This window comes from Callorhinchus milii, unplaced genomic scaffold (genome assembly GCF_018977255.1).
Source record: "Callorhinchus milii isolate IMCB2004 unplaced genomic scaffold, IMCB_Cmil_1.0 Scaffold13, whole genome shotgun sequence".
NCBI lineage: Eukaryota > Metazoa > Chordata > Chondrichthyes > Chimaeriformes > Callorhinchidae > Callorhinchus > Callorhinchus milii.
In genome coordinates, this window is record NW_024704754.1 from 13,493,876 (window position 1) to 13,519,955 (window position 26,080).

A 26,080-nucleotide genomic window follows, 5' to 3' on the forward strand; every position below is an offset into this window, starting at 1 on the left:
CAGCCTGGTTCATCGGCAGAACTTGGAGAGGTAGACTAGTCACTGAGGACCTAGTTGGGCAAGGGAAGAGAGGGTGCATTCATTCCAGACATGGACCACCATCTCCAGCTCCCATATTGCCTTCATCCATGTCCTTTACTACTCATTACCCAGCACCTTAGGACGTCCTCCAAATGTAATTTTACATTGTACTCTTACTTTCCACGTGCTTTTGTTTTCTGAGTCCAAAATGAACTGAGAAGTAGGATGAGACTTAAACTTATTTCACATATCATCCCTACATTCAACAGAGAATTGGAGCATTTCTCCCATCACTCTTAATTCTCTTTGAACCCGGATCGCAGAGTTAACCTACTGCACCATCCAGTGCTCTAGGCCCAGTCTTTAGCTGTCTGGTGGTGTTCAATGAACTTGCACAGTTTGACTACTTCAGGGAAATCAATTTCTGCCAGAAATTATTGATCAGTTAATTCAATGCCAACGCATTGAGACAAATGGAGCTGAAATGCCTTACTTAAGGCACAGGCACCGCAGCATGCTGCAGCTCTCACAAAAAAAAATAGTTTTATTCAACTAGACATAAAATAGAGCAGCCAGATGTTAATAAGCTGCTATCACAGACGGCTGAAAAAACGGAGTCTCGGTTAACTGCTTGAGATTTACAGTGAGCAGCTGATCTGCACAGTAAGTACTGAGTTTGCTGATTTCAGGCAGTGTAGCATGTGGGGCACTGCTGTTAGTCTCAGCTAACGGGAGTGAGAGAACATAAAAGTCAGCCAGAGTTCTTGCTCCTAAGGCCCAAAGTTTTAGGCCTAAGATTATTGTCTTAAACTTTAAGATTGTGCAAATTTAGAAAATGTCTTAACAACAGTCTTGATTTGGAAACTGGTTAAGACAGATTAAGACCGATTTTAGGAATTCTATGTTTTAAGGCAACAATCTTGAGGCTAAAGACCATGAAAAATTTCAGGCACCTGAGAGCTTCTTCAGAGGCCCTGCTGGAAAGCGGGCATGTGTTGATGTTGGATAGAAACAACATCAACAACACATTACATTTGTATAGCGCCTTTCACGTCAGGAGGATGTCCCAAGGACAGGATCGAATTGGCTGTAAAATCTTCCCTCAGTCGAATAACCTGTTGAGACTCGCTGTCCCAGGTTCCCAGGTTCACATAAGAAATAGACACTTAGGCTCGGTACTAAATTAAACATCAGGGAAGAAAACAGAAGAAGAAAATTCATAATAGAATCAAAATTCCAGTCTTTGCTTGTAAGACTGTTTTAAAAACTGACCACCTGTTTCAAAAATTATGATCACAGAGTACTGGAAAAATTATAAAATCAGTCTTTATTTGAAAACCGCTTTTCTGAGGTTCTTAAAAACAACCATATTCCAAATTGAAGCTGAATTTAAGACTTTTCCATAATTGTGCATAATGTTAACTTTTAAGGCCAGATGTAAGAGTAGGTGAAACTCCAGCTTTCCATAGCCTTCACTACACTGACTTTACTACACCACAGTGGCCAGCGCTGTAGTAAAAGTCAGATATATCTAATCTCATTCTCCTAAAGCAAAGCAGAAGCAAAAAAAGTTGATCGGCTCAAAGTACATTAGTGACTAAAGCCTGATTAGTCACAGATGGCTAGCCCAGTGAAATTTAGTTTCATTAAAATTTCTTTTTGAGGTCTTATGATAAAGTGATGGCCAACGGCAGCAATTTGATTTAATTCCCTCGTGTTACTGTGAATTAACAAGCTCTGACTATGTCTTGTGTTCAATACGTTACACATCATTATACCTACCACAGCAGTGGCAGCCATTATTGCAAGTGAGGGAGGCTAAGACTCCTCTACTCAGTTTCGCTTGGCTATAGAATCCCAACCCGCTCCATTATAATAATTAATGGAATTAGATATGCAGTTGTGTGTATGCGTGAAATTTCTAGGTTACGTGGGATGTAATTTACTTGCACTGTGTGTCCAAATTGCATCAATTGGAAAAAAATCTTTACACAGAGCATGGGGGAGTCCTGTAGCTCTGTGGTTAGAGCACTCGCCTTGCAAGCGAGACACCTGGGTTCAATCCCAGGCAGAGGCCGAAACCTTGGGCAAGTTTCCTTACTCCACACAGAGCCTAATAATAATCCCTCCAAAACAAAACAATAATAAATTGGTCATTTTCAATCCACGACTGTTTGTGGGACATTGCTGTGCACAATTGACTGCCACGTTTCGCCCACAAGTATACAGTCAGTTCACTTTACAGTATATTCTGTGAAGCGCTTTGAGACGTCAAGAAGACGTGAAAAGCACTATATCAATTGCAAGGATTATTATTATATTATTATATTACAATGCAATACAATAAGAGTGCCTTGGGATGTCCTCCCAATGTGAAAGGCCCTATACAAATGCAATTTTGTGTTTTGTATTGTATCGTTAATAACCTTGCACATAGGCATGCTTGTTGACCAGTTAGCACCACGCTACTTGTTAAGGAGAATGGCAAATCAGGCCATTTAGCTGAGGAGGGGAAGGGAGAAAATTGAAGGAGAGAAATAGGTGAAAAAGACTCCAAGGACATTGCATTCCTAAGATGTCCACTTGTGGCTGTTACCAGTCAGCTGCAGTGACAGACGAGGTTTCAGCATTAGCTGTACCCTGTGGCATCTGTGAAATGAGCTTAGGCTCCAGCTGCCAGGAGCTGCCACCTGAAACATGCTAAGCTCCCTGGGTGATGGGATAATCACACAAATGAATTAAATAGAAAATTGGAAACAAATCTTTACACAGAGCATGGTTACAATGCAATAAAATAAGAGGGAAACAAAATGGCAAGTGAGCAGGAGAGAGTGACTAGATTAGATGGCTCATATGGAGAAAAATACCAGGGCAGAATCGATGGACTAAATGGTCTGTTTTGTGATGTAACCCATTTTATGACTTTAAGCCACTGTTGTTATTTGGTTTCAGACAGCCTTTGCCCACAGCCATTAATAAATGGAGTCCTGCAGCGTATTTGATAGAACAGTGCCTCACAAGCAGTGAGTACCCGGGTTCGATTCCTGGGCAGCGAGAAACCTTAGACAAGTTTCCTTTCTCCACACACTTTTGTTTTCCTAGCAATAAGTAGGAACCCGGTTGTAGTCGATTGGCAATTGTTTTCCATGGGTAATAATCCCCTGCCAAAAAAATGACTGTTGCTGTGTGCAATTGGCTGCTGCATTTCGCACACCAAATAAACAGTCAATTCACTTTACAACGTATTCTGTGAAGCACTTTGAGACTTCTCAATAACATGAACACTATATCAAATGCAAGAATTATTATTATTCATGTGTAAGACTTGATAGCCCGTGTTGGCAGGTATTTCTCCTGTGGATATATATCATTGCCAAGCCCTACATTGTTTTCCCCTGATATCTATGTACAGGGTCACTGGGTAGTGATTCAGGAGCATCCTCAATGGGGTGCTGAGACTGCTAATGCCAACTCGGCTGAGATCAGGTAATTGATCTACATAGCTCAGCTCTGCACTGCAGAAGCTTGCTGAGCTACAGGAAGGAGCTAGCTTATTTATTATTCTGACGTGAAAGGCTATACAAATGTAATGAGTTGTTATAAATATTTTGCTATGTGGGGCACAGGCAGAAAAACCTCATTAAATCCTGCGTTGGTTGAAAATGTACACCCAAATGCTTTACATCGGGATCCAAAATGTGGCAATTTCAAACATAATTATTTTATTATTATCAATTAAGGAATCTCAGTGTGGATTTCTTACCTGTAAACTGGAAATACATCACAACGATTGGTGGGAAATCTGCTGCAAAAGTAGATCACATCAGAGCGATTCCAGGATACCTGTTTAGACACCTGTCTGTCCTACATTTTCCACACCTGTATGTCCAGTTTTATTGTGAATTGATTTTATTTCTCTTGTGTTTGATTTCCAGCAATATACAATTTTGAGAGAAAACGCACTCCGCAGCTCTCCCTATGCATCGGGGACACAGTACAAATCCTGGAAAAGTGTGAAGGTAAATTGCTGGCAGAAGTGACCGAAAGAAAGAAATAAAGATTGAGAAATATATCAGAAAACATAATAACATTCTCTGGCCTCAGAGAAAATTGCATTTGTATATACGAAATAAAATAAATTGTGTTTTTATTGCATCTTATCACATCAAAAGTCTGAAAGCACTTCATATGATTATTGTCAAGTGAGTGTTTTTGAAGACAAACCCTGCAGCTTTTTTTGTGCCTAGCTTAGCTTTCTGAACAGCTTCAAAGTGATTGAGAGCAATTGATCTTGAGGATATTTGGTTAGGACGCTGGAAAAATTATTTTCTCTTTTTCCAATAGTGTGATGGGAACATTAAAATCCACGTGAACAGGCAGACCAAGATCTTGGATCCTTTTATCCTGTATATAATTCAGAATTCTTGATGGTGTAATCAGCTATTTCTATGTCATTATTCCCCGTGTAACCCGAAGGTTTCAATTGCTCGGTCTTTGAAATCCTAGTTTTTTTATTATTCAAATAAAATTTATTTCACTCAATATTTTTCAGAAAATCTAGGCAACTTTATTTTAGTGCATGTTTGTGACCAACTCTTAAGAAATCTTATTATATTCAAACATTTCTATGTTAACCTAGTTGATATTCAATTTCACTAATCTGTTTTACTGACAAATCATGAAACGTTATTTCCGTGGATGGTGGTGGAAAAAAGCATGAAATATCACTTTACTTCATATTGGTAATAAAAAAAATAAACATTTTATTTCACTCAATATTATTACAGAAAATCCATGCGATGTATTATTTTGATGGGAAAATCGTATCATTATATCATTATAACAATTAAGATTTAATTTCACTGAATATTTTTCATTTGAATATTTTTGACTATTTGAATCCTCTCCAAATTGTACATCTTTCCCTGGTCTTATACCTGTATTTGAATCTCTCATAAGATGCGAATACAGAAATGGGGCAAGGCCTTCAACCCTCAGACCTGCTCCTTCCACAATATAATTTACTTTCTTTCCTTCTGCACTCCACTCATTCAATCTTGAGGGAATGTGTTGCACAGATATTCCTTGAACTCTAAAGGTAATCCAGCAAAACGTCATATTCATCTTTGTTGTCCACTTTTGAAACCTAACCTATTTCCTTCCACAAACATTGATTACCTTCCCTCCAAAGTCCCAGGAAATCAGATACCATTGTCTCTGCGGGGCATTTGATTCATTCTGTTCTGAGTCCCTAACCTCAAACTGTTTGTTGAACAAGACCATGAATTTTCCAACACATGCTTATACGGTTGTAAGTGTTTTAAACAGCAATATGTGTAGCCTGCTATGAGTACTTTTGGCTGGATTAGGTCACAAGAGAGGTTCTGATCAAGAAGGCCTTTTGGCCCATTTGGGCTCACCCCTCCAGGATTCCACCTTCCCTCATCAGCATCAAACTGTTTCTTAAATAATCCAGTTTCCCATCCTGTACCAACTTCCTAACAAACAGCCATTCCAGCTGTTAATTACCCTCTGTACAAACTAATACTCCCTGGTGTCTGTTTTAAACTTGCCTTTCACAACCCTAAACTTGTACTCTCTTGATCTGCTACTTTGGGACAACTGAAAGTATTGTTCTGGGTTAATTTTTTTAAAATCTTATTTAGAATCTTACATACCTCAGGATCTCAGAGTCTCCTATTCTCTTTGTAAGCTCTCTGAGTTGCCGTCCGGCGTGGAGGGCGCTATATAAATCCAAGCTGTTGTGTTGTAAGGCTGAAGAGCCCTGGATTATCTTATTGTTTCTTATAGATCATTCCTGTACCAATGGGATCATCCTCGTTGATGTTCTCTGACATTAGAGCCTCGCCTTATATTGTGCCACCTAGAACTGTATGCAGTATTCTAAGTACAACCTGATTGGAGTTCTGGACAGCTTGTAACATGATTTCTGGGGGTTTGAACTGAATTGATTTGATAATATATGCCAGCATCCTGTTAGCCTTTCTGACTCTTGTGTTTCCCTTTTATTTAGGGTGGTACAGAGGATGCTTGATGAAAAACAAGTTGCAAGTGGTAAGGATTGTTACATGCAGTACATCACGTTTTACTCCTACTTCAAGCGTATCATGTGTTTTAGTGTTTTAATTATACCCAAGAGGTTATACAGTAATACTATTGAGAAGGGCTAAAGTGACAGGTAATTCCACTTGTCAGGGCACATTGTAATAAAAAGCAATTTATTTTTGCCCTGTAATAAAACAAATACTCGAATTGAATTCCGAATTTCCATCACCTGACACCATTACACTGAAACGCAGACTGCATTTCATATCCCTTTATTTGCATCACATGTCGACACAGAAAAAAAGAGAGATGTCCAGATTCTCCTGAGCTGATTGCTGCTCTGACATTCGCCTAAGATTTACTGTGCAATGTTAGCTTTTTTGTTACTATAAAACGTGTTGAAGATTGCAGTTTGAAGGACTGCTGATATAATTTGAACTCTGTTGGTGCGCTCACTTCATTATCTAAGACGCTTTGACATTGAGTAGCCCTCTGTTTCGAGCAGAGGAACAGACAGCAGAAACCTCAAGACTGAGGTGGATAGATATTTATTAGGTTAGGGGATCAAGGGATACAGGGTAAGGGCGGGTAATTGGGCTTGAGGTACAGATCACCATGATCTTACAGAGTGGCGGAATAGCCTTGAGGGGCTGAATGATTTACTTCTGTTTCTTGTTTCTATGTTTCTAAACCAACCTGCCCACGACACAAATGTCCATCCATTCACTTAAAGAGGATCTACCTCAATGAGAATGCGATTTAAGCTCATACCTGTATCATGTTACATGTAAAAATCAGCTTATGATATAAATGACACTTATCTCCTTTGTGTCAAAACTTAATTCTTTTGGGAGTTGACACAAAGGAGTTTACCAAACTCTTTTTCTTAAACACACCAACCCATTTAAGCAGTAGCATTGACCGAAGCCCAATGGTATTCCCTGATTAAGCCGCATTCAGGTTGTTTAAGAATATAAGGTAAAACTTTGCAATGTTGTTGCAGGTTAATATACATCAATATATTGATTAACCGTGGTAGTTAATTTAGTGACCTTATGATATTTCACACATCAGAGACCCCTCTTCCACATTCTTCCTTCTCACCCTCCCCTGTACAGTCAGTGCATTGAAGTTCCAGATTGGGTTTACAGGACAGTAGATTTTCTATGATGTGATAATAATCTGGGGCAATAATTAAATAATGCAGTTGGATTGACATTTTCACCCCATAATTTTTAGGAAAAGGTAAAGGTTCCACACCCCAACAATATCACACTGTGATGACTAATCTCAGCCCCACTGACCTGATGTCTCACTACAGCCCTCACCCTATAGCGAGGCCTCCCATGCTGTGTTGCTTCTGCTGAGCTTTTGCTTCTTACCCAGTTGTTGATGTTGCTGCATTAGGTAACAGCAGCGAGTGACATTGAACAGTCAAAAATCATTAAGTAGTCTAACAGAACAGCCAATGCATTTTGACATGTGTACCAGCAAGACGGTGAATATGATGACATTTTATAACATTTTTCTTCAGCTTGGTGAATCCTCGATTGTTAAACTGTTGTCATGAACACTGCATCTTCCTATCTTTCTGCTGATATCTAATATTAACTACTTGCTTGTCACAAGTCTTGGATGATAATGATGATATAGTTTGCAGGATTAACAAAATCAGCAGGATTAACATCTTCCTTGGTTAGCCTGAGAGGTCAGATTGGAGTCAAAGATTTTTAAAAGATGCCAAAGTGCGTAAAAATGCCACTGAATGAACTTGATGATTGTAGGATATTCCTAACTGGATAAATACCAGTTACACAATAGTAAGCACAATAGATCCAAACTCCAAATAAGAAGTCAATAAAGGTTACAAAGGGCTTGAGGGAATATTATTGGCACTAAATGAATTCAAAATGTAATAATCTTATGGGGTAGACTGATGATACAATATCATTATAATGACTAAACAATTTGTACTTTGGTTTACAGGGGGTGTTTCCAGCATCATTCGTTCACGTCAAAGAAGCGATCATTGAGAAAAGAGGGTACGGATTAAAAGTGAATTCGAGCTGCTTATGTGATTCTATTAAATAAAGCCTTCCGTCCTGTTCTCTCTTTAGTTCTGTTTGTTGAGGATGCTACAGGTCCCTGCCAACGGCTTGTTGTGTAATATAATTAAACGTGAATAAAGAAACACAGAGACAAAATTTATAGTGTTTGATAATTTTACACAGGTGTTCATTATCACTCCAATAGGCAATATTTGGTGTGAACCTCATATGGTTCACATCATATTCAGTATGGTTGAAACGAAACAATAGATTCCCTACTAATGGGACATAAGAAGGACCTGACCCCTGACCACCCCCTGCCGACCCCTGAGCCCCACCCCTGCCAACCCCCTGATCCTCTCTCTCCTTGCCCCCCTGACACCGCACGATGTTGTGAGTCTGTCTGCCATGCTGTGAGCCCCGCCCTTCAATAAAAAATAATAACAATAAATTGGTTACTTCAATCCACGACTGTTTGTGGGACACTGCTATGCGCAATTGGCTGCTGGGATTCACCCGCAAAATATACAGTCAATTCACTTTACAGTGTATCCTGTGAAGCGTTTTGAGACGTCTCGAAGAAGTGATAAGGTGCTATATCAAAAATGTAAGGATTATTATTATAATATTGCTGGAGTCAGATTGAACCTGATGTAATATACTGAATAGCCACAAAAGCTAGCCAAATTACATGTGCTTCGAAACCCTGAGGCCAATGGTTTGGGACCTCAGCAGTTTGTAGAAAGCAGCAGTGTGTTGGATTGCATCCTTAATGAACTATTGCTCTCAATCTACCAGTCATGGTAGATTTCTGACTGTCAATTCAGAAGTAGTTGGGGAATTTATTTAGGAGAATTGAAACTTGATGGAAGAAAGCGCTAAGTGATAGTAAGTGAGAAGTAGCAATAGTAAATGACAAGAGACGGAATCCACTGCCCTTTTTGCTGCATTGCCAGTAAAATGTTCAGACAAACTTCCTCCTTCCTTTCCATCAGCAGCTTTTGGTCACATTTATTGATTACGCCAACTCTGCTCCAAGGAAATCTGATTGCTCCTCCTATACACTAATGGGCTCTAATTTCTGATATTTGTCAACGAGATTCCCTTATTAAAAAATTGACTCTCACAAATGGAGACCTTTTCCTGTAAGTAGAAATATGTCATGCTGACTTTTGGGAACTCCACTCTGACATGATTTACTTTCTTTCGCATTGGAGTTCCCTTGGGTTGAAGGAAAGTCCAACAGGCTTCCTAATCCTATTGCAAAATACCACAAACTTACAATTGACAGATTCAATACTCCATTATTGAAAGATAATGCAAAAGAGTCAGTTATCTTTTCCAAGTGTATGCTTTTGTCTCTGAGAAAGTGAAGCATCTTTTTATTTTTGTCACCAGTCAACACTGTAAACGTTGAGTGCTTCAAAGCAACTCCAGAATTCCACCTGGTGTCAGTCAATAAAAGCGCTGTATTCAACTTTAAGATCCTGGAAGATTTGGGAAAATTATTCAATTTAGTCCTAATTTGGATATTCTTAAAGTTCTTGAAAAGATCCAGCTTTCAAATTAAGTCTGAATTTAAGAATTTTCCACATTCTGCATGACCTTCAATTTTAAGACAGTTGCTGAAGATTTGGGTTTTCATATGGTACCAGCCTGGCTCAGTTGGTAGCACTCCGTCTCTGAGTCTGAAGGTGGTGGGGGTTAAGCCTTATGTTGGGACTCTGAACTCATAGTCTAGGCCGATGCTACAACGCAGTGCAGGGGAGTGCTGCATTGACGGAGATGCCTTTCTTTAGCTGAGATGTTAAACAGGTCTGCCTGCCTATTCAGCTGGACATCAGTGATATTATATCACTACTCAGAAAGAGAAGGGAGTGTCTCCTGGTATCCTAACCAACAATTGCCCAGAAAAATGGTAATTCACATGGTTGTTAGTGGGACATTAATGTGCACAAATTGCTGCCGTGTTCCCTTACAAATATAGTCCCTACTTTGCAGTAAATCATTTGAAGCACTTTGAGATGTTTCAATGAGTTGACAAGGCATTATATCAAATGCAAGGATTATTATTACAAGATCGGATAAGAATAAAATAGAATAACATCATTGTGGAAGAATTCCTTTCACTGTTGTAGTGAGGCATGCGAAGAGAGAGCAGATTTTTAGCCTGATGGTCTGGGGTGGATTTACATCCAAGTCCCAGAGGTGAAAGTTCAGCATTTCTAAGCAACAAAGTAATTGTGTAAAGAGATTTGAGTTGTTGTAACATAAGGCGTTATATCAATAATAATAATACCAATATCAAATGCAAGTATTAACTTCTTTTCTGTAGGGTTCAGAACCACACCTTCGAAAAGATTAGAATTATCTATGGAGCTGGATTTGTGCCGGTTGATTAAACTGGATCATTTCGAGAGTGGTTTGGGAAATGAGAGTTGACAATAACAGATGGCATAACCCACAGAGTGTAAGGCTCTCGCTCTGCATCTTTCTTTGTGCACTCACCCAAATGATCTGATGTCTTTCAGGAACCAGGAGAATGTTGTTTCGGCAGAAATGCCCTTGGTGAAGGAGGTGACAAGCACGCTGCGTGAATGGGGCATTATCTGGAAGCAGTTGTACCTGGTAAGAGAACTGGATTTTGTCACAAAGCTGACAACACATGATTTAACTTTGAAATATCTAATTTCCGCCTGTATTATACATTGACATATTGGGATACAATTCACTGTATTTCTTAATGGACTTCCTTTCTAAAAAATCTTCCAAAAATTTCTCATGGACCAGTGAAACCTCTCCTGGAAGCGGATTGCGTCAGTGAAAATTTCCTGTGGTTTGGCGTCACATCCTATAGTTACCAGGTGTCTCCTTTTGCACTATTTGGATTCCAGGTTAAGGAATCCTGTTAAGAAATGGCACAAATGAGACCCCTTTGGGGAGTAACCCGAAAAATTCCTGAATATTGTAGTTACTCGGATGTGTCTCAGGCTGATTGCTCCAGAACTCGGTTCAGACACTAATCTCAGTTTAGTGTGGTGAAACCAGATTGTGTCCAAAGGAGGCTTTCAGTGGCCAGCAGGGGATCAGTGTCTGAATGGCCTTCCACAAAGTCAGCTCAAGACATAGCTGAGTGGAGAGCAAAAATAGTTTACTCTGCCCTTAACTTAAAAATATTCAATGGTGACACTCGTGACCTGATTGCGAAAATTGTTGTATTTCCCACCTTTATTATTCGTCGCCATCATGAGCACATTTTCATATTAATTTATTGATAAACACAAAAAAATCTTTCTGAAGAAACATTAATGATGTAGCATCAAAACATGTGCAAATCTTATTGGCAATCTGTGCCGTACAAATATTAAAGAAGCGAAGATTCCACATTCTGGAGTTTTCAGTCTGGTTGAATTCCTTGAACACTTTATCCCCTATAAAACCATACCCGTGTCTTCCAGGGAATAATTGATACAGCAGATGACATATCAGTGGATAAATACGTTGACTATTGAATTTCTGACCTATACAGATCAGGACAAGCGCAGGCCTGTGTTCATGTAGCTGATTTCAGCCAGGGTTGCAGTGGGGGAATTACATGTAGCTTCAGCATCTTTGGATAATGAAAGAACAGTGGGCGATTTAACACAGCACAGGCGTGATGGAGAAAGAGTAGAAAAGTTGGATTAGAGTAAGTATCTCCAGTAAGAGCAGCTAGGAATAGCACAGATATAATGGGCAACATGGTTTTCGTCTGTGCTGAAAACATGGTACAATTCTGGAGGCCAAAGAACAAGTTAATGAATTGGAACTCACATACCCCAGAATAATGGGCTATTTGTTTATTTCCCACTTACTATAAAGAGATCAGGAATGTCATTGTACTAATATGGATTTCAAGGAGTCTATTGTCCCACTGGTATAACCGATTCCATTACATGCACATCTTTTTACAAACCCTTTCACTCCCTAGAGATTAGAAGATACCAGTCAGTACACTGGTATTGTAATACATGATCCTGTTTTGCAGTCTACCTTCATTCAATCGTTTCATTACTTCATCATTCCTCAGACTAATAAAACCGACAAGTTCAAGGCAGTCCACAGCATGCTGTTTGATTTGATGGAATGGCGATCACAGCTCCTTTCTGGAACACTCCCCAAAGATGAATTGAAAGAGCTCAAACACAAAGTTACTTCCAAAATAGACTACGGGAACAGGCAAGTAAAGTAAAAGCTCACTGTCAGAGAAGTGAGGCGCTGGCTGTTCTCTGGTTGAAGTGCTACCCAGATGCAAGTTGTTGTTGGTGCTGCTCACCTAAGACTTAGGTCCTAAGTAACGCATTGTTCCAATGGGTTCAATGGAAGAAACGTTTAACTCTTAAGGTTGTTTCCAGATCCAGCAAAATTGTAGCCTCCTTGTGGCAGTTTTCAGCTCATGCACAGCAATACTAAAAATAACCTTAAATTGCAGCAAAAGAGATACTTAACCACCGTGAAAAGCTTTATTACAGCAGTATGAAGAACTACAGAACTACAAATTTTGAACATAACCAACATTGTACAATAATGGATGAAGTTTGTAGAGTTTCAGAACTATTCAAAACTATTGCTATGTCAGCCTGGCTCAGTGGTAGCACTCTCGCCTCTCAGTCGATGGTTGTGGGTTCAAGCCCCCCCTTTGGGACTTGAAAACACATAGTCTAAACTGATACTCCATTGCAATCTTGGGGGCTGTTGAGGTACTATCCTTCAGATGAGATGTTAAACTGAGGTCCTGTTCAGGTAGATGTCAAAAGATCCCACGGCGAAAGGAGAAGGAAATTTCTTCCAGTGACCCTGGCCAACAATGCCCCGAATAAAATTGATCATTCGTTTCATGGCCGTTTGTGAGACATTGCTGTGTGCAATTGAGCTGCCGTATTCGCCTACAACTATATAGACACTCCACTTCACATTAAATCTTGTGAAGCCCTTTCGGATATCCTCCCGACATGAAAGGTGCAAGGATTATTATTATTATTACATAATATAATTATAATTCTTATTACATATTATAATTATTACGTTACTATTATGTTTTTACAGTTTTAATCACTCCGTGGAGGTAGCTTCTAAAGGTTTTTCGGTGATGGGTCAGCCAAACCAATAACACTGCCACATTACATATGAATGGATGTTACTCTTCGTAGTATTTGAACTTCCTAAAATAGCTACTTTTTGCTATTGATGGGAGGTTGATATTTTGTTCACCAGGTATTTTGTCAAGGCATACCTGAATAATCTTATTAACAGTCCCAGTTGCACCAGTGATTATAGGAAGAGGGCAGACACCAGACTTCCAAAATGTTTATCTTAAAATTTAAGAACATTTAAGAATTTTATAAACTTTCTGGCATCAGGTGTGAAACGAGATCTAAAATAATCAAATAATAATATTAGAATATAATAATATAGATAAAAATAATCCAAAGAAAAACTGGAAGATAGAAAATAAACTTTTCAGGGCTAATTAAATTTTACTTTTACTTTTTCTGCAGAATCCTAGAGTTGGACTTGGTTGTGAGGGATGAGAATGGAAATATTCTGGACCCAGACAAGACCAGTGTAATCAGTTTGTTTCATGCCCATGAAGAGGCCACCAGACAAATCTCTGAGCGAATAAAGGAAGAAATGGTATTTAATCATTTTATTACTTTGCCTACAAAACAGAATTTGCTAGTGACTAGGTACTACGGAGGAGAAGTTGTGACTAGGTGCTACAGAGGAAAATACACTACGTTTCGTGCATTTTGACAATGCATTCATAATAAAAATCCCATTCTTAAGACAGAGTTAAAGTTCGGTAAACTCACTGCCGTGCAAGCAGTGAGGTCTGCCCTGGAGCATGTTTGTGAATGGAATTACACACTGTGTTCCTGATGTGACACGGGAGTGCTCAGAGGCAAGAGTTTTCTTTGTATGAAGCAAGAAAATTCCCCACAGAAAGCAGATAAAGGGAAGCCATTGGTGCCCACATGAATGCTCTCAAAAAGAGGCTTTCTCTCCGCGTAACTGTGTACATGTCTGATACAATGCTGGGTGTTCTGTCAGTCAATCACGCATCAAATGGATGCTTCAATTGCAGAGTCAATGGTGCACTTTTGTGATCAGACTGCATACCTTTTGACACTATGGGTGATATTTGGAACACTTCATAACTGCGTTCAATATAACCTAATTGTGAAACGCCGCACATCTCATCTCACAGTTAGCCTCAAGGTAACCTGGCAGTTTCTAGAATACATTCAAGGAAGTCCAGTAGAGTAGCCCACATGGATAACAGAGGATCAGGGCAAGGATTTTACTTGATTGGGCTCATAGCTATCAGCACAGAAAGAGGACGTTTAACCCACATTACTGCAGCAACAACAAGATTACATTTGTGTAGTGCCTTTCACGTCGGGAGGATGTCCCAAGACGCTGGACAGTGCACAGGATTTCAGAGCTGGGGTCAGGGTGGGAGAAGGGAGGGGAGGGGAGGGGAAGGGGGGTGGCCGATGGCATGGTCGAAGAGGAGGGTCTTGAGGCGGGACTTGAAGGAGGCTAAGGAGGGGGTGAGGCGGAGTGATTGGGAGATGGAATTCCAGAGGTTGGGGGCAGAGTGGCTGAAGGCTCTCTCACCAATTTTGGGGCGAGTGAGTCGGGGGACGTGGAGCAGGGCAGAGCCGGCTGAGCGGAGGGAGCGGGCGAGTTGGTAGGGGGTTAGGAGGTCGCAGAGGTAGGGTGGGCTGAGGCCACGGAGGGCTTTGTAAGTGAAGACCAGGATCTTGAACTGGATCCTCTGAAGGATAGGGAGCTGATAGGGTGAGAATGGGGGAGATGGGGTCACGGAGTTTGGTGCGGGAGAGGACACGGGCTGCAGAGTTCTGGATTATCTGCAGCCTGTGGAGGGACGAGTTGGGAAGGCCGACAAGCAGGGGGTTTGCATAGTTGACCCTGGAGGTGATGAAGGCATGAACACGGGTTTCAGTGGCCTGAGGGGTGAGGTAGTGGGGGAGTCGGGTGATGTTACGGAGGTGAGGGAAGGCAGAGCGGGTCATGTCCTGAATGTGGGGGAGAAAAGACAGTTGAGGGTCGAACAAGACACCGAGGTTCCTGACTGGCTGGTGAGTTGAAGTGCGCAACCATGGAGGGTGATGTTGCCAGAGCCTGAGGTGCTGAGGCGCTGGCGCGAGCCAATCAGGAGGGCCTCAGTCTTATTCACATTCAACTGTAGGAAATTTGCCCTCATCCAGGACTTGATGTCCGACAGGCAGTCTGTCAGGACAGCAGTAGTCCTCAAACCATTTATTTCACTTCACTTTACAGTATATTCTGTGAAGTGCTATGAGATGTCTAGAAGACATGAAAAGCGCTACATCAGATGCAAGGATTATTATTATTTATTATTCTCCGAGCTGTTTGATATATTTACTTTTTATTTATTTTACCTAATTATTTTAAATGTGATAATTTGTGTTTCACAACTTTTGTGTGGAAGACTTTTTCGAATATCCCCCCTGAGCTTATCTTAAGTTTATGCTCCTTGTTGCAAATTCACCCAACCGTGGGTGTCAGTTTGTCTCAGTTGGCAGCTAACTTGCCTGCCTCTAAGACACAAGGCTGTAGATTCAAAACAGTAGTTCAGCTGACAGCCTGAAGCTGACACTTTAATAAACTGTTACTACATAGATTTACAAGTGACATTAATTACCTATTGAGTGCTTTGAGATATTCTGACATTGTAGCATTACATCTAATACAAGAATAATTGTTCTAATATATTTGTACCCAGTCATCAAGCACTTCTACTCCAATTTTGCACATTTCTATTAGCTGTTAACCACCTTCACAATAAATCAAGGGAGAGTATCACAGCTGATCTTGAACTTGTCCTTATCTGACCTCACCAAAATTTGTATATACCCCAAATCCTTCATGGGTATTCCTAACTAGGCAAAGAGCAGGAAGCATGCCAGACAGTTTGTGCAATGGCAATTCCCAATTTTAGTTGGATAAACTCCAGTAGTTATACCAATGCACACTCTGGAGTCCCCAAGCCTTGGCTGTTGCCAACCTTTACCTATTACTTTCCAGAATTAAATGAGCTGGGTGCATCCCTCAGGGGAGAGAGGGCGCATTCCACTCCAAACACAAGAAGGATTCTATGTATATGTGGAATTCAGGCTAGTTTAGACATGCTTCAGCGTGGTAAGACTCTATATCAAATGCAAGGATTATTGTTATTAATAATTGTTTTCTGTGTGTGCTGTATAGACTCCTGGCTGATCAAAAGGAGTATACACAATATATTCAATGTCCACCTTCTGCCAACACTCATCATCAAGATTCACATTGCAGGAGAAACACATGGAAAGGGAAGATTATGCCAAATGCCTTTAGGACTGCACGGCATAAAAGCCAATTATGCAAAGAAAAAGAGAAAAAAAAATCATTTCTTGAACCATATGTTTGGAAGATATGGAAAGTTATGTAACAAACAGTGATTCACAGTTTATAGACGCAATGTATTGACTTTTGCTCTTTGCCTCAGGGTACCTGGCAATCATACAGTCACAGCCTAGGAGTGACAGGTGACATAAATGAACTAACTCAAAGCTAAATATCTTACCAGACATTATAAGGAATAACTTTTATTCCTCAGAGGCCAGTTTCTTTATCTCTTGACTGTACAGAAGAGAAGATGTAATTATAGGGTGTTAATAGGGCACTATAGATATAGAATGAGATATTGCTGTGGGGCATGTGTGTCATTCTGAAGGTAAGAGCAGAGAAATGAACACTGCTGTAAAATGTGAAAATACTATTTTATTACATTCTTGTACAGGCATATCATCTTTGAAGATCAATGTGCTTGCACCTAAATAGCTCTATATTCTTCAACATCAATAAGAATTTTAGAAATTACCAGGTGCCATAATCCTTTGCTCTTTATTCCCATTGTGTAGATGCCTTCATTTTAAATCTGTTCCTAATTCTGCATGGATTTTGTAGGGAGGGGCATTGGAAGATAATTTCTAAAAGCAATATTTAATAAACATATCCTTACAACTAATATCAATCTTTATCACTTTGAAAATCACAATGTCCTCAACTCAATTTGTTTTCTATGAAATATAGCAACTTGTTATTGTCAGAAAAAGCAGCAACTAGTCTACCTGTATAATATTTATTTCAATTGATATAGAGCTTTATCACATCATTGAGACATCTCAAAGTGCTTCACAGAATATATTGTTCAGTGGATTGACTGTGTATTTTGTGAGCAAAACGCACACCTTCCTCTTCGACCGTGCCTTTGACCACCCTCCCACCCTCACCTCCCCCTGTTCTCTTCCCCTTCTGAACCCAACTCCCAGCTTTGGTCCAAAACCCCTGATTGTCCAGGCCCTGGGACATCTTTTTGACGTGAGGCGCGCTATACAAGTGTAATTTGTTGTTGTTGAGAGATCACCATCCTGTACCTGATCTGTGAAGGCTGATGGGACTGTGCAGAGGTGACCCTTTACTCTGTATCTAAATCATACTGTACCTGACCTTGGAGTTCTGGATGGGACATCATAGATGGAGCTTTACTTTGTATCTAATCTGAGAAATACCCAACTCCTCTGCCCACCCCCTAGACAACTCCTGCATTAAGATATGAGAAAGAAATGCAATGTCAGGACTAAGGCATAGAAATTGCTGATCTCTTCACTGCAGTCCTTAATACAACTGTGTGAGAAGCACTTAAAGCCTTCAAAATCCTAACCTCCTTTAATGGTTCACTGTGTACAGCAATTGTGAATGTCATACCGCTTTTCAAAGCAAATGGGTTTCCATTAAGTGAAAGCAAAGTACAATATGTCACAGGAGTTTAGATCACATATAAGGCTGTTCTAAAAATATTTCAAACAATGAGAAATTTGACCATTGTATCTGGACTCAGACTGCAATTTCTTCTGCTGCATTTCTATTCCTGTTCAACCCTGTGCTTTAAACTTACAGGTCAGAAAATATCACCAAGTGATATAATAGCCATTTATGAGCACAGAACCGTCTGACTCAGGATTCATGGAGGAGGGGGTTCTGACCTTGTTCAGATTGTGCTATTCTAGTATCCCCTAAATAACTTTAGAAAGTCAGTTTCAGGCTATGCTTTCATTACATCGAGGCTTGACTATGCAAACTCATTGCTTGTCGGCCTCCCCAATTCCTCCCTCCATAGGCTGCAGATCATCCAGAACTCTGCAGCCCGCGTCCTCTCCCGCACCAGGCTCCATGTCCATATCACCTGCATCATCGCCTGACTCCACTCGCTTCCCATCACACAGAGGATTCAGTTCAAGATCCTGGTCCTCACTTTCAAAGCCCTCCATTGTCTTGCTCCCCACTACCATCCTGCTCACTCCCTCCGCTCAGCGGGCTCCAGCCTGGTTTACGTCCCCCGCCTCGTTCACCCCACTATTGGCAGGCTGCCACTCTGCCCCCACCCTCTGGAACTCCATCCCGCAGTTCCTCTGCCTCGCCCCCTCCCTTGCTTCCTTCAAGATCCATCTCAAGACCTTCCTCTTCCACCGTGCTTTCGATCTCCCTGCTTTCCCTCTGCACTCCGCCCTCCCCCACCCCCAGCTCGGATCTGAAGCTCTGTCTGTCCAGCGCCTTGGGACATCCTCTTGACATGAAAGGTGCTATACAAATTTTGTTGTTGTTGTTGAAAATGATCCCTGCTACAAAGGAATCTAAGATAATAAGAATAATCCTTGCATTTGGTTCAGCACGTGTCACATTAAGAGGATGTCCCAAAGTGCTTCACAGGATTTACAGTGAATTGGCGTCACTGTATAGTTGTAGGTGAACGAAGCAGCTTTATTGCAAGCAGCAATATTCTACAAACAACATGGAACAAATGACCAATTTTATTTGGGGGATTGTTGGCTAGGACACTAGGAGAAACTCCCTTCACTTATAAATAGTGCAATGCGATATTTAAGATCTACATGTACAAGCCGATAGGAAGTTGATTTAATGTCTCATCTGAAGGACAGCACCTCTGACAATGCAACACCCCAGCATTGCATTGGAGCTCACAGTACGTGTGTTTGAGTCCTGACTTGGGGCTTGAATCCACAATCTTCCAATTAGGAAAGTTCCAGAGTGTTACTCGCTGAACCAGGCTGACACAAGATGGCAAAAACCAGAACACTGCTAACTATTCAGAAGTTGGGGTCTATTTCAAAATACATTTTGATGATGTTCTTTTAAAAAGAACAGATTGCGTACAGGAATAACCCAATTTTGACACCACAATTCTGATTTTTTTTCCCAAACCATTGTCACTACAAATTTTGGGGCCAATTTGGGGATGAAATGTTAAACCTATGTTTTTGTTCAGTCCGTTTGTTTTTGGACTATTTCTAAAAGGACAGAATATTCCTCTATGAAGTGTTCTCGAATTGTCATCTCAAATCAACTGAGTAAAATAGAACCCTTGGTGATGTGGCCGCAATCTTAGCTGAGCCACTAGATGGAGGCAGTGAACAGAGGTCTGGGATTTCTTTGCAACTCTTGGGGTTCCAAATCATAAGATCATAAGACACACGATTGGTCTGGACGAAGAAGGCTCTTTAGCCCATCAGATCTCGTCCCTCCAGAACACCAATCACTGCATCACATTGCTTTCTAAATGAATCAGTGTCTTGGCCTCTACCACCTTTCCTGACAACCTGTTCCTGTTGATTCCTCTGCATAAAGAAGACCTTTTTAGTCTCTGTCCTGAAATTGCCCTTTACAACTATAAACCTATTTCATCTTGTTCTGCTCTTCTGTATGGATCCGAGTTTACTTTTTCAATCCCATTTATAATTGTGTACAACTAAAAGCGAAATGAATGAGCAGTTTGTCTCAGTTCTTGCCTCTGAGCAGAAGGTTTGTGGGATCAAAGTATACAGCCTTGCTGAGGGAGCACTGCAATGTCAGCCAACCTTCAGAACCCAACCTTTCAGCTGGGCAATGGAGCGGGTTGTTAAAGGAAGAGAATCCCAGCATCACGTAACGAGTGGCTAATGGGTGTATGTGTATGTATAAAAAAGACACATTTACTGCTTTTGTTTTTGCAGCATCGAGCCCAGCATGACTGTGGAACCTCTTCTCGAATGTCCTCATCCCCCACCTACAGCCTGTATGTCTTTGTGCGGAACTTTGTATGCAGAATCGGGGAGGATTCGGAGCTCTTCATGTCACTGTACGATCCACACAATCAAATAATCATCAGGTAAGCTGACAACCTTGCTGTTGCCAATAGCAACTGTTCTTTCAGTGTGGACCCCCCACTCTTTCTCTGTGTGGTGCTAAATCAAGTGGCTGACACTCTCGTGATGTGCTGAGGGAGCACCTCTGTGTATCTAGTAGTAAATAGGAACCTGGTTGTTAGTCGTGTGAAGAGTGCTGTAGAATTGCTGGTTGTGGTTGGTACATAATCTGCATTTCCTCCCACCCCCTTCCCCCCACAAATATACACATTTTCTCACTCTTCTCTACAATTTCTTGGTCACTTTTCTCCCCTTACTCTGCAGAAAGGACTCATGGTACCAATTTGGTACCTCAGTCCATCCTTCGTGTTAAACCCACACAGTGAGCGAGCTGGCTACTCAACCGTAGAGGGCACCACAGTTGAGACAAACCTCCATTGGTTAGTGATCAGGAACAGGAAACTCCTTTAATCCCATTCCGCTATTATTTCTGCATCATATGTGTGATGGCGCCACACTGGCGCTATCTACTCTGTCTATCTACTCCTCTTTCCCCACATTCTTCAATATTATTTTTCTGAGTATTTATTTATTTAAGTATTTGTGCAATTTCCTGTTATAAACTCGGTTTCAACAGACATTCATGCAATTGAATCGATATTGTAGCAGTCTTCTGTAGAATTCACCTCCCTTTTTCAGCTGGTGATAATACTGATTTTATGCCCACTAAAGCAGTGTTTCACCAATCTTGCAAATATTCTCTCTCCGGATACTAATAATAAATTTACAGGAATACATAATTACACATTCACATCAGCCTACTGGGTATGTTCGTACATATGTGGAGTTCTTTAGCTCAGAGGTTAGAGCACTCGCTTTGCAAGCAAGAATACCCAGGTTTGATTCCCAGCAGGGTGAAACGCTGGGCAAGTTTCCTTACTCCACATGCCTCTGTGTATCTAGTAGTAAATAGGAACCTGGTTGTTAATCGGTTGGCGCATCACTTTTCTGGGGGTAATAATTCCTTCAAAAAAAACACACCCACACAATTCACTTTATGGTATATTCTGTGAAGTGATTTGAGACATCTCGAAAATGTGATAAGGTGCTACATCAAATGCAAGGATTATTATTATATGAATTTCTCTGTCTAGTTACATATCAATTACATTAATCAGTTCAATATGTTAAGAATATTTTAATAGATCCCATGTTTTATCCCTGAGGTCAGAGGCTTCATATACATTTTGCTGAACCTCTCCTGTTTCCTTTTTCTTACAGTGAGAATTATTTAGTGCGTTGGGGGAGCGGGGGACTCCCGAAAGAGATTGAAATGTTAAACAACCTGAAAGCTGTCTTCACTGTAAGTAACAACATGTTCTCTGCACAGAACACAGAATGTTGTAGCTAAGAAACAAACCATTCAGCCCATCAAGCCTGCCGTGATATTTCTCTCCACAAAGCCCTATTTAATCCTATTCTCGTGCTCGCTCATTAATATAATGCCCTTAACATAAGATAAGGTCTTGATGCACTTAATTTCCCTTATTATTCCTCCTTTTCTTTACCAAGCCCTTTGAGTTTTTTTTATATGTATGAAAGACACTAAATACAATGCATGTTGACATTTATATAATGCCTTTCACATCAGGATGACCAAAGCACTTAACAGTACCGGCTGGGCAACTGAGCTGGGAATGGGAGCTGAGGGATTAGGGAGGTGAAACCATGATTAAAAAGGTAGGTCTTGAAATGGACCTTGAACAAAGTGATGGAGGGAATGAGTTGGAGGGACTCTGGGATAGAGTTCCAGAGAATGGGGAATAAAGGCTGGAAGCCTGCCCAACAATGATGAGATGGTCAGGGCAGGGGACATGAAGCAGGCCAGTGCTGGTTGAGCAAAGGAAGCGGCCCAGTTGATAGGATTGAGGAGGTCACAGAGGTAGGGTGGTGTGAGACTGCGCAAGGATTTAAATGTGAGAATGAGATTCGTGAACTCAATCTCCTGAGGGATGGTGAAGCTGAGTGAGGATGAGCTTTTGAGATATCCTCCAGATATGAAAGATGCTTTACAAATGTAATTTTGTATTGTATGGTATCGGCTCCTGGAGCCTGGTGCTGGAAAGCACATGGGGTGCAGAGTTATGGATCGTCTGCAGCCCGATAAAGCGCAAGTTGTCTCTTTGCAAGTAGAATGAACTGTTATTCATCGCGCATTGTCCCTGTGACAGCTCAGTTGCCTTTGCTCAGAAAGCCAAAGCCTTTGTGTCAAGGCAGGTCCCTGATCTGAAGGGCAGAACTGTGCTGAGTAAGAAGGAAAGGCATTATAGGATGAGAGAGGTGAGGAGAAAAAAATCATCTCGCCCCTCGTGGAGTCCTGTAGCTCAGTGGTTAGAGCACTTGCTTTGCAAGCAAGACACCTGGGTTCAATTCCAGGCAGGGCGAAACCTTGGGCAAGTTTCCTTACTCCACACGCCTAATAATAATCCCTCCAAAACCCAAAACAATAATAAATTGGTCATTTTCAATCTACGACTGTTTGTGGGACATTGCTGTGCGCAATTGGCTGCCGCGTTTCGCCCACAAATATACAGTCAATTCACTTTACAGTATATTCTGTGAAGCGCTTTGGGACGTCCTCCCGACGTGAAAAGCGCTATATCAAATGCAAGGATTATTATTATTATTATTATTATTGGTATTCAGTGAATCCTGCTGGAAAGTGTGTGTGTACAGATGCTGAGTGGGAACAAGACAACAACAAGATTACATTTGTATAGCGCCTTTCACATCGGGAGGACGTCCCAAGGACACTTTTAAAAGACTTTTTATTAAAAAAATTAAAAAAAAACTTTTAAAGGACACTTTTAGACTGTAATGTGTCCCTATCCTCCTCCCACCATCCCATGGTCACCACTTGCCAACACTGACTGTCCAATCTTGCACTTGAAGAACTGCCACTGAGAGGTATTGGAGGGGAACTTGTTCCAGTGAAACTATAAATCGAGCACGAGTTAGTATTCTCTGGAGAGGAATAGGGAACAGGCTTGGAGTGCAGGGAACCAGAAGACTACAATCTACCAGTATGAAAGTCACCTCTTGTCCAAATGAAACTTGTGATTGAGTGAAGCGTTGCCTTGTTCTCAATTGTGGAAAAAAACGTGATTAGCAAATTCTGGCTTTTAGTGTATGACTGTGATTAATGTGGTATACTGGAGAATAAAGGAGAACAAGGTTACCTTGTTACTCTGGGGAACAAGTAGAATATATGTTTATTAGTCAGTGTCACAGAACTACGCAAGAAAAAAATGCCCATTTAAATGAAGCTTGCTGTTAGTTATAGCCATAGTTTGAGGAGGTGTTCTACAGTGAAACAGCCTTATCTGTTAAGTTTTGCCTCTAATTCTTTAATGCTATTTGGAACATGTTAGCTTCTGAGGTGCTGGGATCGATCCTTTATATTCCTATGTACCTTTGTAACTCTATGACTCTACCTCCACCCTCAACTCCAGGGGAGGGGGAAGGGTGAGTGGCGGAGGAGGGGGAGGAAGGGGAGTGGGGGAGGCAAGGAGAGGAGGGGAAGGGGGTCTGCTTTAGACACATCTGATGTGATATATTAAATGTGCTGCTAAACCAGTGGAGTCCAATTTGCGATGGAAATGGGAAGTGCTATCAGTGACTTATGTTTAATATCGAAAGGCTTCTAATTAGTAATTGCTGTAAAACTTCTAATTGTGATTTCCAAAATTTAATGAAACGCAGAAAAATAACATCCTGGGAATGAAACGGGACATATGGTGTCCCTTACTCAGGCCTTTTCACTACTTTGGGATATCCTCCCGACGTGAAAGGCGTTATACAAATGTCATTTTGTTTTGTATTTGGCATCTTTCAGAAACATCGTTAGCTGCTTTGTGAATACAACAAACTGGACATCGTCCACAAGTTGCTCTAGAAATCCCAGTTAACAATCCAAATCCTGTTTGCGAATATCACAAATTAGACCTTACTGAAGTGCTCTGGGCTAAACTGTGAGTGTCATTCTGCTTAGGATCTGGGAAACAAAGAACTCAATCGAGAGAAAATTTATTTAATTTGCCAAATAGTCCGGGTTGGAAGGATGGATCTGAAGGACACCCATCAGAAGAAATACACGCAAGGATTGAGACGACCTTTCGGAGTGGCAGGTAAGTGCAGATGCACAATTGGCTGGAATGAGATGGCAGACGTGCTGTGTGCTGCTGCTCTTAGTGATCTGAAACTATGTCCAGCAGTCTAGCTTGAGAATGGGAAACACAAGTATGTGGCCGCTAAGAAATCACAGTGTGAAGATTGAGACCGAGAAGGTGATAATTATCACCAGTATCATTGAAAACTGTTCTGAAGGTCAGGTAACAGTAACAATAATAATCCGCCGCTTGGCTCAGTTGGCAGCATTTTCATTTCAGAAGGTTGTGGACACAAGCGCCAATTTGAGATTTGAAGTAACCTAATACTCCAATGCAGTGCTATGGGAGAGCTGCATTGTTGGAGATGCTGTCCTTTGGGAAGCGATGTTAAACCAAGGTCCTGTCTGTATTTTCAGTTGGATGTTAAAGATCCTATGGCCCAAATCGAAACGAGAAATCTCACAGACAAAATGAATCATTCACTTCATGACTGTCTGTGGGACATTGCTGTGTGCAAATTGACTGTTGCATTCGCCTACAAAATACACATTACCATAAATCTTATCAAGTACTTTCAAACATCCTTCTGATGTGAAAGGTGCTGTATGAAATGCAAGGATGATTATTATTATTATTGTAATGTTCACCTGAATGGGCAGACAGGACCTTGGTTTAACATCTTATCTGAAGGACAGTATCACTGGCAATTCAGTGGCCCTAGCACTGCACTGCCATGTTTGCCTGGTCTGTGAGCTCAAGTCCTGCTCAACCATTGCCCCAGTTAAATAGTTAGACTTTATTAGAAACAGAGTGACTCTTTAACATAGCACAATCTCACCATTTCATTTGAAGTACCGTACCGTTTACTTAAAAGATGAGCTTTATGCATAAAAAAGGGTTATTACACAGACAATGAATTACAATGGCTGCAATTTCCTTTTGATTTCTAGTGAATAGGCCAATTCCATTTGCATGATGTGCTTTGAAATAAATGTGTAATATCGTACGTTTGCTCAGTGGGATGGGATAGAGCACAGTCCCCATTGTGTGCTCCATCACCCTTCGGGCACATAATCTTTGGTTTCAGATCCCATCAGTTCAGAGAGTGGCAATTTACTGCTGCACAGTGAAGATTGGATTTAAATTTCTGTAACATCAAATACAATTCACGAACACCAAAACTGATTTGAATAAAACCATCATTCCAAAGTAACACTGCTCCTTAGAGTGTTGAGCTTGGCTGAAATGTGAAGTGTTATATAGGCCCTTTAACACAAGTAGTGCCTCGGAGGGCATAACAGTAGCATGGCGTGAAACTGAGTTGGAAAGAGAGGGGAGGTGACTGAACTTTATGGTGGAGCTGGGGAAAACAGTGAGGGGTGCATTGGAAAAATCAAGGTGGGATGGTGATGGAAGTATGAATGATTGTTACAGCAATGTTTGAAGTGAGGTAGGGTCGAAGGCAGGTGATGTGGCAGAGGTGCAGGAAGGGAATCCTATCAATCAC

At 41.0% G+C, this 26,080-nt stretch overlaps 1 protein-coding gene across 1 annotated transcript in view; it reads left to right on the forward strand.

Annotated features, from left to right (window-relative positions):
- LOC103177303 (dedicator of cytokinesis protein 2) overlaps positions 1-26,080 on the forward strand; it is a 222,556-nt gene that overhangs the window by 20,849 nt on the left and 175,627 nt on the right. Inside the window, exons 2-10 of the mRNA XM_007891417.2 lie at positions 3,957-4,040; positions 6,056-6,096; positions 8,074-8,129; positions 10,667-10,763; positions 12,205-12,353; positions 13,673-13,808; positions 20,273-20,427; positions 21,686-21,767; positions 24,456-24,591. Of these exons, the coding sequence (XP_007889608.1) occupies positions 3,957-4,040; positions 6,056-6,096; positions 8,074-8,129; positions 10,667-10,763; positions 12,205-12,353; positions 13,673-13,808; positions 20,273-20,427; positions 21,686-21,767; positions 24,456-24,591 (936 nt within the window). The remainder of the gene's footprint in view (positions 1-3,956; positions 4,041-6,055; positions 6,097-8,073; positions 8,130-10,666; positions 10,764-12,204; positions 12,354-13,672; positions 13,809-20,272; positions 20,428-21,685; positions 21,768-24,455; positions 24,592-26,080) is intronic.